The 24575-nt window shown below is 43.2% G+C and overlaps 1 protein-coding gene across 1 annotated transcript in view; it reads left to right on the top strand.

Annotated features, from left to right (window-relative positions):
* Nucleotides 1-3303: 3303 nt before the first annotated feature.
* The window catches only part of MEP1B (meprin A subunit beta), a 29320-nt gene continuing 8048 nt past the window's right edge, over nt 3304-24575 (top strand). The window contains exons 1-11 of the mRNA XM_015414552.1: nt 3304-3322; nt 3629-3679; nt 3772-3815; nt 7157-7162; nt 8824-8896; nt 9757-9874; nt 12499-12677; nt 13470-13688; nt 17780-17932; nt 19069-19284; nt 21900-22361. Of these exons, the coding sequence (XP_015270038.1) occupies nt 3649-3679; nt 3772-3815; nt 7157-7162; nt 8824-8896; nt 9757-9874; nt 12499-12677; nt 13470-13688; nt 17780-17932; nt 19069-19284; nt 21900-22361 (1501 nt within the window). The 5' untranslated portion in view covers nt 3304-3322; nt 3629-3648. The remainder of the gene's footprint in view (nt 3323-3628; nt 3680-3771; nt 3816-7156; nt 7163-8823; nt 8897-9756; nt 9875-12498; nt 12678-13469; nt 13689-17779; nt 17933-19068; nt 19285-21899; nt 22362-24575) is intronic.

Below are 24575 nucleotides of genomic sequence, written 5' to 3'. Positions count from 1 at the left end.
CCTGAAGGCTCCCCTCGCCGGCTTCTCCCTCCTCCCACCGCCCCCCCCCAGCGCAGGGCTGGCGAGCGGAGCCTGAAGGCTTCCCTCACCGGCTTCTCCCTCCTCCCACCGCCCACCATGTAAAATCATTTACTAGAAGTACAGCATCATCCTTCACATCCAGTAAGACAAAACCAGAGAAAGACTTCACCTTCCTTTCACAGAAGAAAAAAGAAGCAAAATTCCAAATCACATCTTAATTCAGTGCTAATGAGGAAGAAAATCTTCAGGTCATCATGGGACTCGGCAGTGGAGCTGCAAGGCCGGCGACGGCGGCCGGGACCGTTGGGGGCGGGGGGTGTGGCCTTATGACACACTTCCGGTGATGTCAGGGGGTGTGGCCTTATGACACACTTCTGGTGATGTCAGGGGGTGTGGCATATGCTAATGAGTGATGCTAATGAGTTCCCCTAGCTCTTTTTCTACGAAACGACCCCTGCAGGCAAGTGGGGGGGGGTGAGGAGGAATCCAAGGCGTGCACACACACACACTGCTGGGTAGTAGGGTGCCATAATTACAGGGCAAAATGTACCCTCAGGTGGGGATAACATGCTCGCTAGAAAACAATGACTTAATGGCTTTACCAGAGGTAGACAAAGAGACATGAGAGGCTTGATGGCTTCACAAGTATGGGATGGGAAGGGCAACTGCAAAGGTGAAAAGACTTTAGTGTTGATTTATTACTGCTTAATTAAGGGGTAATGGGTGAGGGGAAGTAAGGCTTGGGTGTTGATGGGATTATGTTTAGTGAATCAATAGGTCCGGGATGGCCCATTGTTCTAAAGTCATGAATCTCTCCAGGGCAACGAGGGGGTAGTCGCCAGCCAGCCAGCTGCTCCAAGCCTTGAAATTGTTTTCCCAGGTTTATGGATGATTGGCATTCATCTTGGTCCATTTGGGCCCCTTTGAGACTCCACACAAGAGCTCCAAAATCACAGATTAGGTCAACAAGAACCACTTTCTGCATTTGGTCTAATCAAAATGACTGAAACCATCCAAGTGCTGTTGTAGAGATGCCAGCTGTTGCTGTGGGTCTGCTTGAAAGATGAAAACAAGTTGCTGTGATCTTCTAGGTCAGTGGTTTTCAAGCTTTTCAGACAAAGGACCTACTGGGTTTATGTCTTCACTGGTGTCAAGGCCAAAACATAGGGTTGCCTGGTCCCCTCAAAGTCCACAGGGGGGAACTTTGGGGGGCATTACTGGAAGGGGTGGGGAGTCCCTAACATGATGATGTCATACAGAAGTGACATCATCACATTGGGGAGCGGCACCCCTGCCATCCTTCAAATGCTGCTGGGAAGGGGGGGGAAGCCGCATGCACCTGCATTCCAATACCTGATTTTGGGGCTTAGAGTCCAGGCATGCTCCCACCATCACTTCTAAGCAGCATTTAAAGACATCCTTTAAATGCTGCTGGGGAGAGGTGGGGGGAGGCCACGTGTGCCTGCATTCCAAGCCCCAGGTTTAGGGCTTAGAGTGCAGGTGTGCAGCCCCCGCTGCTTCCAAGCAGCATGTTTAGGAGAGGTGGGGAGGAGGCTGGGTGGTTGCTCTTGGGGGGGCTCCAAAACGGGCAATCCCGGCCAAACCAGGGGGTCTGGCAACCCTATCAGAACATTAGGCAGTAGACCAAGGAAGCTAGGGTACTAATCCACAAGATTAGTACCAACAGGTGTACCATAGTAAAAAACAAGCCAAGAGTCAGTGCCATTGAGGAAACCTTTCTCCTACCAGGTGATGGCTGGCCTACTGCTCCTCTTAGTGTGCAAAGAGCGGTAGGAGGATTGGGACCCTTGCTGTCTATACATGCACTCTAGCAACAGGGCTTTCTCAAAAACAACAGAACAAATATGGCAACTTTTTCATGAAAAAAGTGTGTCTCATGAAAGTGAGCTCATGAAAGTGTGGCTCTGCCATGCACCTGAGGTTCTGACCCTCAGGCTGCAGACTGTTCTGGGCTGAGGCGCTAAGCCATCAAGTGTGGCTAAACAAAGCAGATTACATGGCCAGGTCCATATAAACTGTACTTTCCCTAAGGTGCAATATTTGATTTTTTCACAGCATCCTGTTCATGTTGAGAAACTTGCAGGTGGAAAGCCTCCTATTCAACAAAGAAGGGTTGTTTCCTTTTGTTAATGAAAAACTGAAACTTTCTAGTTATGTTGTGAAATTCCAGGGGAGGAGGAGAATAAAGCCTCACATCAGCAGGAGCAGATAGGACATTATGGCCTCTGCCATTTCTTCGGATGGGCTGCCCTTCTCACCACTAGGTTGGCCCTGCCCAGCCCAGCCCAGGTGGTGGTGGTGGCACGCTATAAGCCCATCAAGGAAAAGTCCTAATGGCCTTAATGATCAATCCACCTGTGCCATTGTGAGGCCTTCCCAGCTGGAGCTCTGTTTGATGTGGGGCTGTCTGCGCAAGTGGGCTTGGTCTTTCTCCCTCCCTACTTTCAGGAGAGAAGGCCACTGGGAGGGCTTTCCAGGGCTGTTTTGTACACTGGTAGAAGAACACCTAACTTGTCTTTCTCTTTGTTGCCTATTGGAAAGTGTCATCAAGTTGCAGCTGACTTAGATTGACCCCATAGGGTGATCAAGGCAAGAGACTAACAGAAGCAGTTTGCCATTCCCTGCCTTTGCATAGCAACCCTGGACTCCCTTGGTGGTCTCCCATCCAAACACTAATCACGGTCGACCCAGCTTAGCTTCTGAGGTCCGATGAGATTGGGCTAGCCTGAGCTATTCCAAGTCAGGACATTACCACAATAGATGGGTCATAATAGCTGATTGATCATGATCAAGGTACATATCTCATGCCTGCAATACAAGAGCAAAGGTTCCAGTTTATGACAGCATATTAAATACATAAAATGACGTAGAAATTAAGAGTCCATAGTCCATACATAGTACACAGTCCGTACGAAGATTATACAGTACAATGGATTGGTGGTCAGTTTCTCTGATCCTAAACTGGGCTCTTCTACAGATTGCTTACAGTCTGGTAAGGCAACAAAGAAAATATTATTTTTATACTTAGACATTAGGACAGGGATTGATAACTTTTTAAAAAATAAGAGCTATTTCTGAGTAATGAAAAACATCCTGTGCTGTCCCTCCCCCCAAGAGAACATGGTCTAGGAAGAGCACCAGAAATAAAGCTATCAGCTAAACAGCAGAGAAAAATCCTGAGATGAAAGTTTTTAAAAAATCTAGCTGCAAATTATTAAAAGAACATTGTGCATCTTACTTAATCTTTTTCTTTTATTCCAGCCTGTTCATGAACCACTGGGTGAGTTGTATTTAGCACTCTGTTAATTTAAAATATAGATAACAGAACCAGTTTGTGAAACCAATAGAGACAAATATAGATTGATAATTACTGTCACATTGACACTCCAATCCTAAAAATGTTTAATTGGAACTGTGCTGTTGAGTTCAGGATTCCAACAGGATTGTTATGATTCATAAATATGTAGTATGCTTATTTAATACAGTTGTATCAACGTTTCCTAAATAAATTGCCCTACAACCAAATAAAATATACAATTGTATACAGTGCTAAGCTAAATACATTGTTTCTGTGTCATTTTCCCAGAAATAAGTGAAGACAATGGAATGGACCAAGATATCTTTGATATCAATGAAGGTTTTTAATGGTTTTTTATATTTTTTGCATTTTACAACAATGAGAGAGAATGAGAATGCACTAATCTGTACTGGGTTTTCTTTTTTTTTTAGCTTTAGGACTGGACCTGTTTGAGGGTGATATCAAACTTGATGGGGTGAGTTCCAGAGGCAAGCATCAGTGTAAATGTTGGCCAATCTGGAGATGAAAAGGTCCATACCTTATTATTGTAAAAAGGTTATAAATTTTTCCTCTAATCTTAGATGTCTTCTTCTCAAGGGTTTAATGTTGAGGAATAGGGATGGGCACGAATTGGGAAAATGTGGTTTGATTCATGGTTTGTGGCAGACCCACAAACCAAACCACAGACCATTATGAACTAAAAAGGCATTATATGAACCAGGTTTGTGAAGTTCGTGGTAGAATACCCTCCAAAAAAGAAGATGCCCCCGCGAAAGTGCTTTTTGGGGAAATGCAGACACAGGTTCAGGAGTGGATATAATGCCAGCATGCTAGAGACACCAAACTTGCAGGGGATCTCCAGCTGACTCTTATCTTATCCAATTGGAATTACGGGGTTTGAAGTACAGCCCCCCCCCCCAGAAGGTGCCCCCCCATCTTCCATTGTTTCCAATGGTGGGGGGAAACAGCAAAAAAAGCAAGGGCAATAGAAGCCCAGCAGAACAGAATCAAAGTCCCCAAGAATCTCAGCAGTAGAAACTGAAGGTGAGCATTTTTGCAGCCCAGCAGAATCAGTGCAATGTGCTCTGAGAGCACCTGAAACCCAAACCCAAACCAATGTGCAACAATGTATATAGATGTGGTGGCTCAAAGCCCTGAGATGTATGTAGACATGATGGCCCAAAGCCCTGCTGAGACCACGCAAGACCCAAACTTGAAAGTGTGCAACAACGCATATAGACATGGTGGCTCAAAGCCCCCCTGAGACGTATGTAGACATGGTGGCTCAAAGCCTCCCTGAGACGTATGTAGACATGGTGGCTTGAAGCCCAGAGTCCACCCCTGACACCCAAACCTCAAATTGTGCAATGACGTATGTAGACATGGTGGTTTGAAGCCCTGAGGCCAACTCTGACAACCAAAGTGTGCCCACAATGCTCACAGCCACCCCCTCCAGGCTGCAACAAACAGCTAGTATTCAGCCGGAAAAGCAGACACCCTCAGAGTTTCGAAGGGGGTCCCCAAAGTACCTCCATGGCAGCTGGGAGGGTATAAGGGTACTCAGCTGAGGAACCTACTAGCTAAGGCTTACATACTAGCTGGCTTATTGTACTCTGTACCTGGGTCCAGAGCACACCCATCCATCAGCATGAATTTTTCTACTCTACAGATAAATGGAAACACATGTAGAGATGACAGGGCCACCCCACAAGTCTAAAATGACAGAAGTACAGAAAGGCAGACAAGGCATCCCCACAGTGTGAATGGGGGCTCCCCAAAATAACCCCATGGCAGCTTGGCGGGCACCCCAGCTAGACACCACAAGGAAGGGAAGTGTACCCACAACTCTCACAGCTCTCCCTCCAGGGCTGAAATGCAAAACCAGTACTTGGAGGACAGATGGAAAGGCAGACTTTTGATTAGGGGTCCCCAAAGTATCCCCATGGCAGCTGGGAGGGTATAATAAATGTGGGCCCTTGTCCGAGGCACCCACCAGCTAAGGCTTACACACACAGATGCAGAGAACACCCACCAAGGGGGTGGATTATTCTCTACAACTGGGTCTGGAGTGCACCCATCCATCGGGGTGAATTCTTCTACTCCGAGGATAAATGAAAACATATGTGAAGCTGGCAGGGTCACCCCTCAAGTTTAAAAAGACAGGTTATGAAGGACAGGTGAAAAGGTAGACCAGGCACCCCCAGACTTTTGACAGGGGCTCCCCAAAATAACCCCACGGCTGCTGGGTGGGCACCCCAGCCAGACACCACATCACAGTTGGGTTAGAACAGATAAAAGGAAGTTCCTCTTCACCCGGAAAGTGATTAACACATGGAATTCACTGCCACAGGAGGTGGTGGTGGTGGTGGCTACAAAAGCATGGATGGCTTTAAGACGGAATTAGATAAACATATGGAGCAAAGGTCCATCAGTGGCTATTAGCCACAAGGTATAGATAGGAACTCTGTCTGGGGCAAGTGATGCACTGCATTCTTGGTGCTTGGGGGGGCAACAGTGGGAGGGCTTCGGGTGTCCTAGACCCATTGCTGGACCCCCGATGGCACCTGGTATTTTTGGGCACTGTGTGACAGAGTGTTGGACTGGATGGGCCATTGGCCTGATCCAATGCTGGCTTCTCTTAGGTTCTTATGTTCTTAAGGAAAGCATGTTCACAATTCTCTCAGGCTGTTGTGTAAGCTGACCGCCACCGGGGGCCAGCGAACAGCCAGAGCTTGACTCTGGGAGAACAATAGGGACTAGGCTCCTAGACCCTCCACTGGGGGAACCAATGGGCACCGTGGCGGGAAATTCAAACCCACCAACGGGGTCCAGGGGTGTGTCCCTGGAGTGTATATAGTTGGCCTGCCGGCCGTTAGACCTTGTCTTGTTGTGTACCAAATAAAGCGTGCTTTGCACTATGCCGGTCTTTGTCCTTCGTCCATGCGGCAAACCCACTACACAATACAGGCCCAAACATATAGATCCTCTAATCACAGCCTACCTCTAAGTGAAATTTCTGGTTCTTCACCATTGGCAGAACACGTTGTACAGACAAGAGATCACCTGCAATGGAAAGCAGTAGTAAAAAAAGGGGTTTGCTTGTATAGGCAGATGTTTGTTGAGGTAGATGTTTGCTGAGGTGGATGTTGTTCCATGAGGCAGGTGTTGCACTATAAGTTAGATGTTGGTTCGTGAGGTAGGTGTTTTGTTATGAGGCAGATGTTGGTTTATAAAGTAGGTGTTTTCTCATGAGGTAGATGTTGTTTGGGTTGGGTGTGGGGCCAGCCCACCCCCACCCAACAGAGGCAGCCATCCTCCCACCCAAGTGCCAAGGGTGGAACCCACAGGCTGCATGTTGGATCACGCAGACAGGAGAAGGAATGCGGGGACACACAGGAGGACATCAGTAGCCCTGGATCTTACTCTACCAGGTCCAGATCAGGGGAGCCCAGCAGAGTGAAACTGACCTTCAGGAAGGACAACTCGTCCACCCTGGCTGGGTCCAGACAGCAGAGGTGGGGGCTGAGAAGGTCTCCCAGGTGGGGGAACACTCACTTACTCTGGACGCTGGTGGGGGGGCAGGAGAGGGGATTCATGGCCACACAAGAGAGGTTTGCCCAGATGATGGCTTTGCATGACCAGTATTTGAGGGGACTGGTGGAGGCAGGCTCAGGGGACTCAGTGAGGTACTCCCTCACCATCACCTCTGCTGAATCCTCCACCATGATACACCTGGCCTTCCCACCGCTGCTACTGACCTCCCGCTTCACTACCAACAACCAGTAGAGGGGCTTCTGCCTGTTTGGATTCTTGGAGGCAGAGGTGGTGGTCTGCAGCTACTACTCCTTCACCCAGTTTCTTCCACCTACTATTCCCTCTGGCCATGCCTGCTGACCTGAAGCCTCCGTACTTCTTTGCAGAGCTCACACTTCCACTCCATGAGCTCTACATTCTGGAGAGCAATGCTGTACTTAATCCATGGGTTGCAGATAAAGGCCAGCTTGTACTCCTGTTCTTTGCAGAGAGGATGGAACCTGACGGTGATGCCCACTTGCAATCTCTCTGCCAAGGCCCAGACCCACGGAGTTCAGCCATCCCCTTGGGGCCTGACTGCAGTGCAGTGGTCAACTCCCAGTCCAGCCCTCAAATCAGGGAGATGACTTGCCCCCAGCTGGCCATGTGGGCACAGAGCATGTTGGTGGTGTCCTGGAAAAGCTTCAGGACATGCACCATTTGGGAAGAGGGTCAGCCAGTCATTTGAGCAGATGCTGAGCTCCTCTTCCCCACACAGGATGGTCATGAAGAAGATGACATCCTGCACCACACTCAGGAAGCAATGAATCCCAGCAGCAGACACCAGAACACAAGCAGAAAGCAAAGCAATGACTCTGCTCTGCTAGCTCTGTGTCTCTGTCTTGATTCACCAGCCAGCAAACAAGGGGGGGGGGAGCAGAGCTGATGAATATATAGCCTTCTGAACCCATAGAGCAGAATGGGAACTCTGTGACTGGTGGCTGGCAGTGCCTGTTAAAGTTTGGAGGGCTCCTATTGGTGTCTCCAAGGCTGGAGAATTCTGCCCTCCTTGTTGCCTTGGAGTTTTGTAAACAGTTGAATCGATCAGCACTAGTCTTGTTGTCTCCAATCACAAACCACCACGAACAGCACTAAAAGTTCATAAACTAACGTGAGTTTGCAAACCACAAACTGGCTGAAGTTCAGCTTGAACTTTAGGTTGTGAGCTGGTTCATACGCATCCCTAATGAGGAAGCTTCTGCCTCTAAGCCCTCTCTTTCATTACAGCATCAGTATGGTTTGTTCAATTTCTGTTTCTGGAAGTTTGGGCCAGAAACGTCTCCATCTACAGAGTTTCTCAGGATACAAGAATTCAGCCACAGTAAAGAGCTATTAACCCCCTTGTTAGCTATAAACATTTCCTTTATGAAGCAGTAGTTTAAAGTGACTAGAGAGGAATGCACAGAGAATATCTGAGAGAATAAAAGTGGGAGAGAGACAGGTAAAGAATCAGCCATTATGTTACTGTTCAGTTTGTATGCTGGCACAATATTCATAGTGTTTATACTAATGATATATAGACAGAAGCTTTTTTAGCTTACAATATTTCTTGCAAACTATTCCATTTGCATACTTTTCCTCTATACCTGAGGAAATGTCATGAGGCACATGCCATGCATTTACAAGCCTTTCTTCATAGAAGTCCAGAAAGCTATTTTGTGTTTATTAAAATAGATGATGTTTTACAGTCTCCAATTGTGTGTCAGAATACATGACCTTTCACAGAGCAGTTCACTACACTGAAGCACTAACAGATTATCCCCAGTTAGCCACATTACAGTGTGCCATAAGCAGTGAGGAACTGACATGCCCCATAGCAGAGTCACTTGAATGCAAAGGCAGAGAGCTTTGGTAATATTAACCTTTATGTTTTGCTTCCCTGAATTCTTCATACTTTCCCTCCTTTCCAGAAACGAAACTCCATTATTGGTGATAAGTATCGATGGCCCCACACCATTCCATATGTCCTGGAGGACAGCCTGGGTATGATAGTGCATTCATTCTTTGAAAAGCAGTATTCGATATGAACTAGGGTTGCCAAGTCCTTTGTACTCACCGACGGGGGACTGTCTCTTGGCTCCGGGAGTTGCTGTAGGACCTGTGCGCGCACGCGCGCGCCGCCTGCACATCACAGGAAGTGACGCACGACGTAGAGCACGTTGGGGGTGTGGCCCCGATCGGGTGTGGCCCCGATCGGCTCTACATGGTTGCGTCACCTCTGGTGACGAAGCCACGCTGCGCTTCGGGGGCGGGGTTCCCCCTGGGGCCTGATTCTGCGGCGGCGGAAATCGGGCCTCCAAAGCGGGGGTTTACTCGCCACCCGCCCCCACTTGGCAGCCCTAATATGAACCCTTAAAATGTTAGTTTCTGAAGTTATTTGCCAGGATGGAGCAAAAATGAGGACAAAAGTAATTAGAACAAATTGAATTTAAAATATTACTGATGAAAAATTTTGTATTGTGGAAAACAGACAAAAATGTAGAAAACTACAATAAAAGGAAATATTTAATTTAAATAGAAATCATTTTAGCTTGAATATCTGCAATACTTGTCCACCATGGGTCTCTGTGAGAAAGGAACACTGTAAATTAAGTAAATAAATTATGTGCAAACAATCCAAGAAAATTACTAATGTTTACAGTAAATTAAGCTAGGTATAGTAATCAATTTTATATAGAGTATGTAACATATTAACTAGGCTAATATAATTTTTACAATAATTTATTTTCTATTAATGTATCAAATGTATCAGTGTTACCAGCAGTATTCTTGGTTTATGATGGGAATGTTACCTGAGTTAACAGACATATATTTTAGTAACTGACTTTTTATTTTTCTTCCAGAAATGAATGCCAAAGGACTTATTCTCAAAGCCTTTGAACAATACCGCCTAAAAACCTGTATTGATTTCAAACCCTGGGAAGGTGAAGCAAATTATCTCTCAGTGATCAGAGGAAGTGGGTAAGAAGAATCACAATTTGTTATGTTTTGCTGACGTACCCAATGGTGCCAATTTATATGCTGGGGTGATGTACATGAAGCAAAACCTGCACACAGTCTTTCCAACAGCAGCATATCTTCCCCAGCATGTGGGATTCAGTGAGGATTCTACAACTCAAAGAGGCACATTAGCAGACTGACACAATTTGAAGCCCACTGAAGAAGAAGAGTTGCATGTGAATACAGGTAATACCTGTTCATTCTCATAAATGGAGATGAATGGTTATCCACAATTATAAATATCTATGGCGCTTTACATGGTATTTTTCCATGTGGGCTTTTTTCCGTGTGGGCTTTTATGTATATGGGCTTTTTCCCGTGTGGGCTTTTACGTATATGGGCTTTTTCCCGTGTGGGCTTTTTTCCATGTGGGCATTTTTCCACGTGGGCTTTTTTCCTGTGAGCATTTATGACTGTGGGCTTTTTTCCGGTCACCATGGAGGAGTTAGGAATCAAAACTGGTTCTCCAGATTAGAGTTCGCCGCTCTTAACCACTTACACCAAACTGGGTCTCAGTGGACTTCAGTGGACTTAGAAGGGTGTAACTCAGTTTAGGATGCCACTGTAAGTTAGGATTTGTGCCAGCTAGGTCTGTGAAATTATAAACTTGGGACCTGTAAATATGACATTCTCTACAGGAGACACTGGGTTGGATCCAGGGGAGCACTTCTATGGACAGAAACTCTTCCACCCACAGAAATATTCTGTTGGATCCAAGCTGTGTGTTGTTCAGAATTCAGTGATTCTAATGTGTGACTAAATATGTTTTAATTCTGATCCTCGTTATGGTTTGAGCTTCTGTGTTGCTTGCAGTGCCATCATGAAATCCTTGCAATAATGGTAGAGTTGCCGATAGGTTTTTTTTCCTGGGCCCCTCACAAATTTATACTGAGCTCTTCCTCTGCCATTTAAAAAAAATATCTGTATGCTGTGTACACAACTGACTTAAAAAAAACTTTCACAAAGAGTGGTTTGCCAGATATGCCTCCATTAACTGCAGTCGCTTAACTGAGACCTCCCCCTGTTCCAGTCGCTTGGCCTGAATGCTGGTGATAGATAAGATTATTTGGATTGTGCTGATAACAATGTTTTGTACATCCCGTTTTAAAATTTATTTACTAGCACAGCAAATTTTAAAATTAGGCTGTATGTCAGTGAAAAATTTCTAATTTCAGTAGTGAATCTTGTATTAGTGAGAACAGCTGAACTCTGCTGGGAGTTATTCTCAGGATGTTGGTTATTTTTCTCTTGCAATAGTAATAACCACATTTTAAAAAATGCCAGTTCATCTAGTCTGTTGGAATTTGTCTTGGCTTTTACATGAAGATACCTATTGTTGTAAACTATCTATAAACAGTGCCTTTCCTCTTAATAGTGCAGTAAATTCCTATTTTTATAGTTGCTGATCAATTTTATAGCTTCTTGCAGGAAGACTTACATGATTGCACAGATTCTACAAGCATTGCTTTGCAGTATCATTGTTTATAATGTCTTCACACTATTTGAAAAAAGCAACACGAGATATTAGCAAGTTTTTGGTCTGTCCATTTAGATCACTTTCTTTTTCAATTTGATCAGTTGTCTGGTTTAAATAATCCAGGCTGGACCTTTATTACAAAGTTCAGAATCTCTTAGGTTCTCAGAACTGAATCAGCTGAGATAAAAGATTATGAATCTGTCATAAGCACTTTGGGAATAACAGTGCAAGATGGGAGAGTAGCAGGTGGAGCTTTAGGCAACATTTTTGGCCCAAATACTACCACTCCCTCTCCCCAGCTGGCTGAATTTACTCTAGTACTGGCTGCTCCACATAGCAGGCCAGTCATGAGCAGGAACACATCAGACCATTAGAACTCAGCCTTGGTCAGGCGAGGAGAAAGCTGTTAGCAAGCAACGTAAACCAGTGTTTCTCAGAACAAAGTTTGAGTCCAGTGGCACCTTCAAGACCAACAAAGTTTTATTCTGGGTATAAACTTTCATGTGAGAGGAACAAAGTGCTTCAACAGTGCCCCTACTAGCTCGTGGATATGTATGGAGGCCAACTGATAAGGTTAGTCATTTTCCATAGTCAAACATTTGGATCCCCTTGCAGTTTGTGATCACATAGCAAAACTAGAGACGCATGTGAGCAGTTTTCCATGCACAACATGTGTTAAGCAATACATTGTGGCCAGTTGCTTGTGCCAGGGAGGTGGCATTAACCTCAGAACCTTTCCACATTTTCACTCTGAGTGCTCTGGCTACATTGTAGGCATTCTGTCATAAGTGAACACATGAAATTTCAAGTCATATGATGTAATCATATAGAAATCCACATGAGATTTTTAAATGGGCTATATACCAACCTGCCTAAGGCAATGACTGAAGACTGCAAATTAAATAGAAGTTCAGGCCATCACCCATATCTTAGATTATGAATTTGATATCTCCAGTCCAAATGCAGAGGTATGACTACTTTAACTGCATTCACAATAACTGATATAGCAAGCTCTTCCTTGTTTTATCAGGGTGACACATGAAAAATGTTTCTTCTGGGAAGGTCCTGTTTTTGAGGACTAATGGATCTCTTTTACATTTCTTATTAGCTGCTGGTCCTATGTAGGAAACCGCCAAACTGGAAGGCAAGAACTCTCCATAGGAACCAACTGTGACAGGATTGGAACTGTTGAGCATGAGTTCCTTCACGCACTGGGATTCTGGCATGAGCAATCACGATCTGACAGGGATGATTATGTCACAATAATGAGAGACAGAATTCAGACTGGTAACTCATTTGCCTTCTCCTAATCCTTTGTAGCAGCACTCATTTACAAAGTTTCTCTTTCATGTAAAATCTGGTTTAAAACATGCTAGTTTGATAATATCTAAAAATTTATGCATGATAAACACAATACGACAAAGATTAGCCACAATAAAATCATATTGAAAACAACTGAGTGGGACTGATTTAAATCCTATTGATGTCAATAGGCCTTAGTCATGACTAAATTTTGATGCTTTGTGTTCAAAGGGTATAGATAACTTTTCAATAATTAAAAAGTGTTTACTCTGTGAAAGTATCTTTAAAGCTGTAGGGATTGTCCATATAGATGAAAGATATTCTGCTATATATTATTTAAAAATACATATTTATTTCAGTAAAATGATCCAGCCAACATTGAAACATTAAGTCCTGTTGACTAAATGGGTGAGTTAAACAAATACTGCAGTTTCCTTTGAAAATAATAAGACAATATGATTAATGCTGGCTGGATTGTCCTCTGTCTTTCAATTGATATAAAACAAAAGAAGATTTAATACAATAATCCTAATTTCAGTCAGATACTTTGAAACATTATCTGGGGATCAGGGAATAGTATATTCATCTATGTCATCCTTTGTAATTCATTTTCAGATATGGAATCCAGCAAGACTTCTGTGAAAGACATTTAGGAACATGCTTAGCTCTCTTGTTGAAATCAAAGACTCTCAAAAATGTTTAACTTTGGCTGGATTGTCCTCATTAATAACTGTTGTCACCATAATATGGAATATTATTTTCTTCTCTCTTGGCTAGGAAGAGAAGGAAACTTCAATAAATATAGTGATAAAACATCAGACTTCCTTAATGTCCCTTATGACTACACCTCTGTAATGCACTATAGTAAAACTGCCTTCATGAATGGCACAGAACCAACGATAATAACTAACATACCAGCCTTCATTGATGTGATTGGACAACGGATGGATTTCAGTGAATATGATATCCAGAAACTGAGTCAACTATATAACTGTAGTAAGTGTTTAAAGCTCCCTCATATTGATTTTCTGTAACTTATTTTTTTTTTCTTTGTTGGTTTTGATTTTCCTACCAATTTTCATATGCTGGTACAGTAATAGTGTTTCATTTTGCCTGAAGAGTTTCACAGTCTGGCTTTTAAATTGCTACTTGGCCAGTTTACTTAGGATGAATATAAACTCACCTCATATTCCTTTTGGAATCTATCTTCACCATAGTCTGATACTTTTAAAGAAATCCAGTGCTGAGTGAATTTTATTTGCTGACACCCATATATAAATGACTGAGCTCACTTTTGTGCCTGCAGCTTCCTCCTTTGTTTTACAAAGCATGGTTCTATTCTGGCTATTCCTAATGTATGAATGGAGAAGCACAGTGTAACCAGTCAGTTTCCTCCCTACTAACTGGAATATAATAATAATAATAATAATAATAATAATAATAATAATAATAATAATAATAATACTTTTGAATTATTGATCGCTTTTCCCTCACACACCTGTGGGCTCAGAGCGATTTACAGTTACTCATGACATTTGGACTAACAATACTCATGGGGGATACGGAAGACAACATACAGTATTTTTAATTACACACACATTGTAGCTGGCTGGAGGATTCATCTGCGGGCTGGATCAGTCATGTTCCGATGGCATGTATTCTTGTCGGCTGGCTGATGACGTCAGGGCTTCTTGATGTCGCGCTGCCACACGGCCACTGCCTGGCTGACTTGCTCCACTGCAGGGATGCCGAAACAGATCTTTCATCTTTTGATCTTGCCGTGCCACAGAAGTCACACTCGACAGCTAACACCTTCCCAAAGGGAGTGGTGTGCCCACCCCCTTACGGGTGGTCCCCAATTTATCTACTTGCCGAAGCTTTCAAATCACTGGGTAGACGATGAGCTAGGACAAGGCTTGGTTGCTCACACCAGCATGGGACTAGAACTGACAAAGTTTGGCAGTTCAGATGTTATAGTTAAGCAGGGGAATCCCTGCGCCACCGCTCCCATGTAAAACCCTGGTTAAGGTTCCTGGCTAGCAGGAGGAAACTAATTGCAGTTTACCTGCATACCTGCACCTGGTCAATGGGTAACCAGAGAGAGTGCTTAACCATGATTGTTTCTGGAAGAAATGAGGAGGAGAAGCAACATGCTGTCAGTAAACTGCCATTTGTACTCTGGGTATGTTCTGTGTAACCTACCTGCTGTATGATTGGGGGGGACTAGCCTGCATTTCTCTGTTCATTTCCTCTCAGTGCTGTGGTACCGTTTGTTTTGGCTTTGGAAGGTGGCGCTGCCTTTGTAGTTGATAAGACTGTGAGAACGGCTGCTGGAGCCGTTCCCAATCTGGCTGGTGTGACTCAAACGGCTGGATGCTATATCCCGCCTTGATTTTTTCCCGCTCAATACCTGCTGAGCACAAACTGTATTCATTGGTCAATCCTGTGTGTTTGAACTGTCTATATCTGTCCCTGCTTGGTTTTGAGTTTCATTCCTGACAATGACTATGTGAGAGTATCAATAGTGACTTGTAATAAAGCAACCTATTCTTATGAATTGTTGTGGACTGCGACAGCTCTATTGAACCTGACACATGCATCCTTTCAGATTGATGCATGTTTTTGTTAACTAGGTTATAACAATTTCACCCTCCCTCACAGGGGTTCCCTTATCTTCTTTCTGGCTGAGCAGCCCCTTTTTCCTTCTTTTTTTTTTTCTCTGGCTGTCCCACCCAGTCATTTGAATGTATATTGGTAAAAGCTGACCCAGCCTTGGGAACTGAAGGGCGAGACTAAAATCATTCTTATGTCCTAGTTTCATAATAACACACAAGAGACTGATGGTAGTAAAAAAAACAACACCTGTTTTATTTAACTTTGAGGGGAAATGGTCAAGTAGAAATCATATTTAGGACTTATGAGGTGAACAGGCAACTGGAATGAGGTAAATTTGTATACAAATAAACACCAGGCAATTTGTCACAAAGAAGTCACTGTTTCTGTTATTCAGACAGGTCTTTAAAACTTGAGGAGAGAGATTTCTTGGCAGTCTCTGCTTAAATACACAAGCATAAACTTCTTTGTCTAACAGTTGATGAAGGCAGGAACATTTTAAAAAGTTCCAGTTTCCCTCCTTATCCACAGGCTAGGGATTACCCCCCCCCTTCTAAAAGCAATTTCTCTCAGGCTTGTTAGGGATGGGCTAAGCTTCCCACTTTCGTAACTCGGGAGCCTTCTTGATCCTCTCCCAGCCTTCCTTCCCAGTCAACTGTCAGTTCTTAACTGCCACTCCTGTCACTCTTTAACTGACATCTCAACTGAATAATTCTATTCATTCCCCTGTCACTCAAGGTTCTCAGACTAGGTTACAGCATTAACCATTTACTTACTGTGCATCACATAGGCTATTATTATTATATTATTTACATTTCTAACCCGCCCTCCCCGGAGGCTCATGTCTATATGCAGCCACCATTTATTATTTGAGTCAGCTTGATCATATGAAGATAGTTTCAGGAGGACAGCTGTGTTGGTCTGCAGAAAAGAGCTATATTTGAGTCCAATAGCACCATAAGGATAAAGAAGAGTTTCAGGGTATAAGCTTTCCAGAGAAAAGCTCAATCAGATACAAGAAGGCTCATTCCCCCAAAATCTGATTGCTCTCTAAGATGCTACTGGACTTGAATGATTATATGTACAATGTTATGTACGATGTAAGATGTTATTTTTGACCTTGGCCTTTATGGAGAGGAAAGAGAAAGTGACTTTGAAGGTACTTTAGATTATAAATGCTAAATATTTTCCCTCCCTTTTATTTATTTCTTCATTTAAGAAAACTATTTATGCCTATTCCATTTAATATATGAGGGGAAAGGTTTACTTCAAGGTCAAAGATTTTTTTTAAAAAATCCACATATAGGCTAGTAAAGTATTTTACTGAGTTGGTAACTTGTGAAGTCATTTGCAGGGCTATTTTATACTAAATAAAGATGTTCAGTGTAACTTCATTTTGTGTGTCAGTATTTATCTTTCTGATTACTTATATACATTCACACACTGGCATCACTTTGTTTATTGTATTACATACCCGTGAAACTACACAGAACAAACCAATCATCCTTATTGTTAAACAGCAACTGCAACATACTTTTAGTTTAACCAACTATGATTCACAATGCATTATGAAATTTTTTGTGTTTCACACAATTCATCCTCAGGTAAAGTTACACAAAGGAAAAAACATTAGGGGATAAAGAAAAAGTCTAATATTGTAATCTTGAATGGTGCTTTTTGAAATAGATAATAGGTACATCCCAGTACTGTCCTGAATGGCCTCCAGTACAGGTTGAGGAGGTAGAATCCCTAATTGAGCACCTAAAGCCAGGGAAGACTCCTGGGCCTGATGCAATACCTCCTGGAATGCTTAGGACATTTCCAGAGTGGTGGGCACCCTTTTTAGCCACTCTTACTGAGATAGACAAGACAGGGCTAATGCCTGATGTGTGGACAAACACAATATTGGTGCCAGTATTTAAAAAAGGAAATTGCCAACTTCCAAGCAACTATAGACCCATTAGTCTTTTATCTATTGTGGGGAAACTATATGCAGGACACCTGGCAAACAAACTTAAAGTATGGAGGTACATAAAACAAGGCTGGAAGCCAATGTACATGATCTAATTGATTTATGAATTCTGCTGATACTGTTAATTGATGATGTAATGACTACGTTGGTATCAACATTAAGCTCCATTATATTCTGATCCAGTTGAGTGTATTTATTCAGTTTCACAAACACTGAATTGACCATGTATAAACATTTTATTAGTTGCTGTAGATTTTCCCACCTTCTGGAGTCGATATAAATTACCTGCCTACCATTTTCTTCTCACCTTGACACAGAGAGTATTCCATCTTTCTGAGTATTCCATCTTCCTGAGGATGCCAGTCACAGTTACTGGCGAAACGTCAGGTTCTACAATGCCAAGACCACGGCCACACGTCCTTGAAAATCTACAGCAACTAATGAACTCCGGCCGTGAAAGCCTTCGACAACATATAAACATTTTGTTTGTTTGATTTTGTAGCCACTTCCTTAAGCTTTATGGAAACGTGCAGTTTTGAATTTGAAAACGTGTGTGGCATGATTCAAGGTTCAGAAGATAATGCTGACTGGCAACGTATAACTGAAGTATCTGGTGGACCGAAAACTGATCATACCTATGCTGGAAACTGTCAGGGTAATATGTGGCAATAATTGTTATATCTTGAAGTAACTCCTGTAGGTACATTAGTGATCTTTGATCTTATTTAATTTGCTGATAAATTACTATTGCATTTTAAAACTATGAAATACTTAGGAGAATTTTAAAAAGCCTTTCGAATTTCAAAAAGGACAAAGACACTAAACCTTTTTGATGTTACATGAATTCTTATAAGTTTTTGCAAATGCTATTACCTTGACTCATTTTACAGGATACACAAAGATCTGTTAACAGTACCAGCATCTTATTTTGTATTCATTTTTGCAAAATAGATAAGTGCTGATTAATTAACCATTAACTAGTGCAATCTAGTCCCAACAAAGCAGCTAGCATATATCTAAATCTGTAGCTTAAGCTTCAAAAGTGTAATACTTACAGTGTTTACTAAACATTAACACGAAGCATGGGGGCAGATTGGCCATTAAGGCCACACACCCTGCCTAGTGGGACCACTCTAATTTGTGAGGTAGTCCCCATATCTGGGCTACCTTCACCCAGCCATGGCAAGGAATGGGACATGCCCACCTGTACCCACCCGACCACCCAGCTTGGCTGGGCGCCTTCTGCTTGAAGCTGGCTAGGCAGGCTCTCCTTCCCTCCTTTGGGGGTGGGGAGGCCAAGGTGGACTGGGGCTGAGGCCCTTTTGTAGTGCTGTTCCCCCCAATTAGTCCCAGGAGGGCTTTTTTATAGAAGCTCATTCCAGAGACCATGGGGCTACTCTAAGGAAGGTCCTGCTGTTCCCTGTTTTTGTCTTGATCATGCTGGATGACAGGACTATGTGCTGGATCCTACCCAATGATCCCAAAATAATGTCTTGATCATAGAATTTGATTTTCTATATCAGTTGATCTAGGCATAAAAATGTGTCAGTTTCTCTCATTAGTCAATGCAAGGTTTCAGCATCAGATGATTACAAAAAATACTTTGGAATAGAAACAACAAAGACAAAGCCAACCAAATAGGAAGCAATGATGACTATCTCATTTCAGTAACTTATGCCCAGAGACTGAACATCTTTTCATTCACAAAATTAATGTCATGTATGATTTTTTTTCCAGTTGCTAAGTTCTAATTGGGTGTTCTTTATCCCCCTCTTTTTACGCCTTCAATAGAAACTGGCTTCTTTATGCATTTTAACACTAGTGCTGGAGTCACAAGGGACCAAGCCATTTTAGAGAGCCGGTTTCTGTATCCCAAGAGAGGATTCCAGTGCCTGCAGTTCTATTATTACAACAGTGGGAGTGAAAGTGATCAGCTGAATGTCTTAGTTAAGGAGTACAGTGAAGCGAACCCCAATGGTACTTTAAGACTTGTGAAAACAATTCAAGGTATGAAAAGCATGTTACACTCAGTGTCTGTTCTAGACCTAGTTATTTCTGGGGGCTCAAACAGATGAGACAAATATCTTGCCTGTTGATTAGAGAAGACATTTAAAGGGACTGTGTTCATTTTAAATGCCCTTTTCCCTCCATTGGAAACAATGGAGAATGAGGGCACCTTCTTCTGGGGATCATAGAATTGGACCCCCTGTTCCAATCTTTTTGAAGCTGGGGGGGGGGGTTAGGAGATGCACCTGTAGTTATGCTGCAAATTTGCTGCATCTACCTCAAAAAACAGCCCCCCCCCAAGCCCCAGATAACTCCAGCTAGATTCTCCATTATAGCCTATGGGGGCCATTGACTATAATGATTTCCATAGGGTATAACAGAGAACTCACAGCGCGGCTTGCAAAAAGCTGCACTGCAAAGCAGCTCATTTACCCAGAAGGTGTTTAAAGGGAAGACAATCCTTTTAAACACCTACCATCTGGTGGCCCCGAAAAATCCCCAAATATTTTTGGGATTTTTTGAGGTGGCCATTTTCAGATATCTGAATCAGCAGCCCACTTTGTAACTGGCTGAGAAATTACCCAATAAATATTGATAAGGTATTTATCGGGTATTTTTTGGCTCGGTTTATACTGAATGCACACCCCTAGTTAAATGTCCTCTCTCTTTTCTGCATGGCCCCGGGCAAACTGACACTGTGCAAGCCTGCAGTATTCATTTTATGGATGGACCAAGATGTGTGTGTTTGCATTTATCTTCTTACAAAAGAATTCTGGCCACATAGGAAACAAAGTTAGGCTAGAACTCGTCTCCCTGATACCTGCTTTTCTAAGTGCAGTTAATCTCTTATGTAGAGCAGAATTCAGTAAAGTGAGCATCAACCCGTACTCTGAAGTTGAAATCAGATACATGTTTATTATGCTACTGAGAATTAGACAGTTTAATATTTCTTTAACAAAAATTGTTATACAAGACAATAGATATTTCTTCAGCCATGCTTCTGCACTGTATTTTCCATGGCTGTTTCCCCCCCACATAAAATTGGTATCTATGAATGCTTTGATTCAAGATTGTAATGGAACATAAAAGCAGGGATTGTGATCTCTAAGGTGTGCTAAAGCCAAAGCTGTTTAAGACTTTATGTGTCAAAACCAGCACCTTGAGTTCTAACTGGAAGACAAATGGGAGCCAGTCCAGATAATACACCACTAGTGGCTCAGCACAGTTGGGAGGCAGGCTTTGGTATTTTGTATCAGCTGAAGTTCTGAGCAGCATGAATGCATTACAGTAGTCTAGCTTTGAGCTGGGTCCCAATAATTTATATATTTAATTCAGTTTTTCAGAAGGGATATAAAGTGATTCAGTTCTATGAAGAGACAGGCCCTGCCTCTACAGGCTTATAAACAAAAAAGAAACACAAGAAGATCAAAGGGAAAGAACAATGGAATGAATTGTAGCAAGTCTTTGTACATATCCTAAATGCTTTTAACAATATCAGAATTCACAAGCAGGGGACCCAGAAGGACTTGCAGGGGGGCATCTCATTTCCCCTCCCCCATTATTGCTTCTTTTCCTTCCCTGAAAGCCACCATACCCTCTCCCCTTTTCCTACTTCTTTCTTTCCCTTTCTACTATCTATCCTATCTTTAACAGTTCCCCTGTCTTCAGCTTTCCATCCCCCCCCTCTCTGAAACCCTCTACTCAGGAAAACTATGGCACAGTTGTACAGTATGGAACCCACAAGGACTCGCAAAGACATCTCACATTCCCCTGTATCCCTTTCCCCACTCTATTTTTCTTTCCCTCTTCCTGGCAAACCCCATATCCTTACCTTTTCCTTCTTCCGTCTCTCTTTCTCACCCACCCACAAATGTATCTTTTTATCTGTCAGCCATCTTCAGCAATATTTATCATTTATTTTTTTCGTTTATACCCCACCTTTCTCCACAATGGGGACCAAAGCAGCTTACATCATTCTCCTCTCCTCAGTTTTATCCTCACAACAATCCTGTGAGGTGAGCTTGGCTGAAAATGTATAACTGGCCCAAGGGTCACCCAGTGAGCTTCCATAGCAAAGTGGTGATTCAGACCTGGATCTCACAGGTCCTATCCTGAAATGCTAACCACACCACCACACTGGCTTTTGTGTGGTGGCTGCAGTTGAACAGTAGCAAGCAACCAGGCCTGAGTGAATCATGCCAGTTATGTGGTATTATGTTGCTGGTGGGCCGGCCCCACTGAATGTTCTTTTAAAGGACAAAAGAGCCCTGAAAAGGGCCCTGCCCCTCCCTCGGCCTTTTACTGACAGAAATCAAAGCTGGCAAGCTTGCAATGCCGTTGTGATTGCTTAGCAACAGCCATTGATGGCATTCATTTATTAAAGTTACAGATACTGCTTTTATTGTTTTCACGGGGGGATTTAAAACCTATACACACACACACAATTTCAGATTTTTCTGAAAACCTGGAGCTTTTCTCAGGTTTGTAGAAAGCTCTGTGTTGTCTGTCTTTGGCCCCCATCTTGGGATTTAAGTTTCCACAGATGGAGCCATGTTGAGAATTAGATGCATCATTGAAATAAGTTGTAAATAACATACCTTGTGCTTCTTTTTCAGGTTTACCAACGGACTATTGGCAGCTATATCATGTTCCTTTGAATGCTACAACTAAATTCCGAGTTGTATTTGAAGGCATAAAAGGATCTAGTGTATCAAATGGAGGTCTTTCCATTGATGATATCAATCTGTCAGAAACCCAGTGCCCTCACCATGTTTGGCATATAAGAAATTTCACTCAGCTCCTTTATTCAAGCCCTGCAGGGGAGGCAGGAGCATTATACAGTCCGCCATTTTATTCTATGCAAGGTTATGCATTTCAGATTGCATTGCATTTGAATAGTACTAGCCCATTTAATTTAGGTATATATTTACATTCAGTCTCTGGTGCAAATGACAATCAGCTTACATGGCCTTGTGCATGGCAGCAAGCTACTATGGTTCTCCTTGATCAAAATCCAGACATCCGTCAACGTATGTCAAATCAAAGGAGCATAACAACAGATCCACAGAAATTACTAGGTGGGTAATCAGTTTTCCTTAGATTATATGATAGTTCTTTTTGGCAACTATGAATCATTAAGCTTTGTACCGTTACAGTGAAGATTTTCCCATTGGAGATGCTATTGAACCAGATGACAAAAAGTAAATACTCTAAAAAGGAGAAGTTGGCTGTCTCCTCAAGTAGATTCAATGACTACAGTGTTTCTGATGAGTGCCCTCTGCTTATTTTAAAATATATGCATTCTATATTCTTATGCTTACGTATTTTAATTATTTTAGTTTTCTTCCCTCACAGTAATTCATACACTGTTTTCCTCCAATCCTTGCAAAGGAACTAGATTTCTTTATTTTTCTGAAGTAGTAGCCAATGCATTGCCAGTCAAAGTGCACTTTTCTGTTCCCAAAGGTAGTGAAAAGAGTCTGCAGAAACATATGCAGTCAACTAGTACCAGTTTTTCCACCCCACAGATTTTTATGATGCATGAGGATCAATTAAAGAAACTTGACTTCTCCAGCTCAGATATGACTGGCAAATCTACTGAGCACTATTATTTGTTTTCACATATATTGTGCCTGTAAAAGTGCATTGATTGAAGGACTGAAGATTTTGTGTGGCTCTATTCAAACTTGGTCAAGTTTTTGGGAGACCTAAGTAGGAAGGCCCTTACTTGTTTCTTGGGAAGAAAGGCAGTAAAGGGTTACCAGTGGGTGATGAGGATGCTTAACTTGGTTGACTCCGTAGGTATTTCACTTTCTGCTACTGGCAGTTGCTACTGGCATGATAGAAGCTGAAGGGTGGGAACTGAGGGGTGAGAGATTCAGGACAGACAAGAGCAAGTACTTCTTCATACAGTGTATGGTTAATCCTGGAACTTGCTGCCATAGGATGTGGTAGAGGCCTACAATTCAGAAGGTTTAAAAGGAGAGTAGACAAAATTAATGGAGGATGGGGCTATCAATGGCTACTAGTCATATCTACTCCCTCCAGTACCAGAGGCAGTATGCCTCTTTTTGTATTAATTGCTGGGGAGCACAGTCGGAAGGATGCTTTCGAAATCATCCTGCTTGTGGGCTTCCTAGAGGCAGCTAGTGGGGCTACTTTGTGATCAAAATACTGGACTTGATAGGCCTTTGGTCTGATCCAGCATGGCTCTTCTTAAGTTCTTATGATAACAAATATTTGGAGGCTACAAATTGGTGTGCTTGCCTCTGTATCATGGGATTTACTGTGCTGCAATAGAGTCTGCAGTAATCCTTGCAGGAAATTCTGGGTCAGGATCCATACAAGAGATTAGCTTTGAGATCTTTAGTAATACCTATATTGTTCAGTTTCCTGTTGAGATCAACAGGAATAGCCAAATCTGCGGATAGCTAAACCTGCTGATCAGGCCCACTTACACTGAAGTAAGACTTTCCTGCAAACTCTGGGGACTCCCCATGGTTGCAGAAAATTTTGAAAGTAAGGAAAAAAGGCTGGGGGGGGGGTACTACAAAACCTAAAAATTGCAGCACTGCCATAGGGGGAGTGAATGAATGATTGCCTCTCCTAATGGTGGCTGAAGGAAAAAGATGGCCAGGCTAGAAGGAACCTCAGGAGCTGGTAGAGGAGTGGGGCCTATTCCAGCACCTAGGGCTCTCAAAAGATAGCTGCAGACCAGCTGAGAGGAGGCTGGGGCTGTTGGAGGTAGCAGGAGGAAGTTTAGGCTGAAAAAAGGCAGCCATAGAATATCACCTTGCAGCAACCTCCAGAGACAGAGAGGCAGGGAGAGGCACAGGGAAGCTGCAAAGTCCCAAAGTGGCGGCAGCAGGACAGAGAAGTGCCCACCAGCTGCAATGAAGACAGGCAGGGTCTAGGGGAATCCCAGGGAAGGTGGCGGGTGGCGGCAGTGACACAGGTTGGATGGGGGGACAGCACCCACCATCCGCAGTGAGAGCTGAAGTGGTTGCAGGACAGCAGCCCTCCAGAGAACCATAGGTACTGGTGGGGAGGGGGCTGGGGAAGCAAGCAGGCAAGGATCCACCTCCCATTAACTTTGGAATGCAATGGAGGCAGGTAGATGGGTGGGGGGGGGAGGAGCAGGAGAAAAGGAATGAGTGGTGTGTGTGTGTGTGTGTGTGTGTGTGTGTGAAGGACTGACAGTGTGGCTGAAGTGAAATGGAAAAAAATAGACAGGGAGTGTGTAAGGAATGACAGTAGTCATGGCTGAAATGGGGGGGGGGAGACAGAAACAG

This window comes from Gekko japonicus, unplaced genomic scaffold (assembly GCF_001447785.1).
Source record: "Gekko japonicus isolate JY-2015 unplaced genomic scaffold, Gekko_japonicus_V1.1 scaffold559, whole genome shotgun sequence".
NCBI classification, from domain to species: Eukaryota; Metazoa; Chordata; class Lepidosauria; order Squamata; family Gekkonidae; genus Gekko; species Gekko japonicus.
Note: the sequence above shows the minus strand (reverse complement) of the source record. Positions and strands in the feature narration are given on the sequence as shown.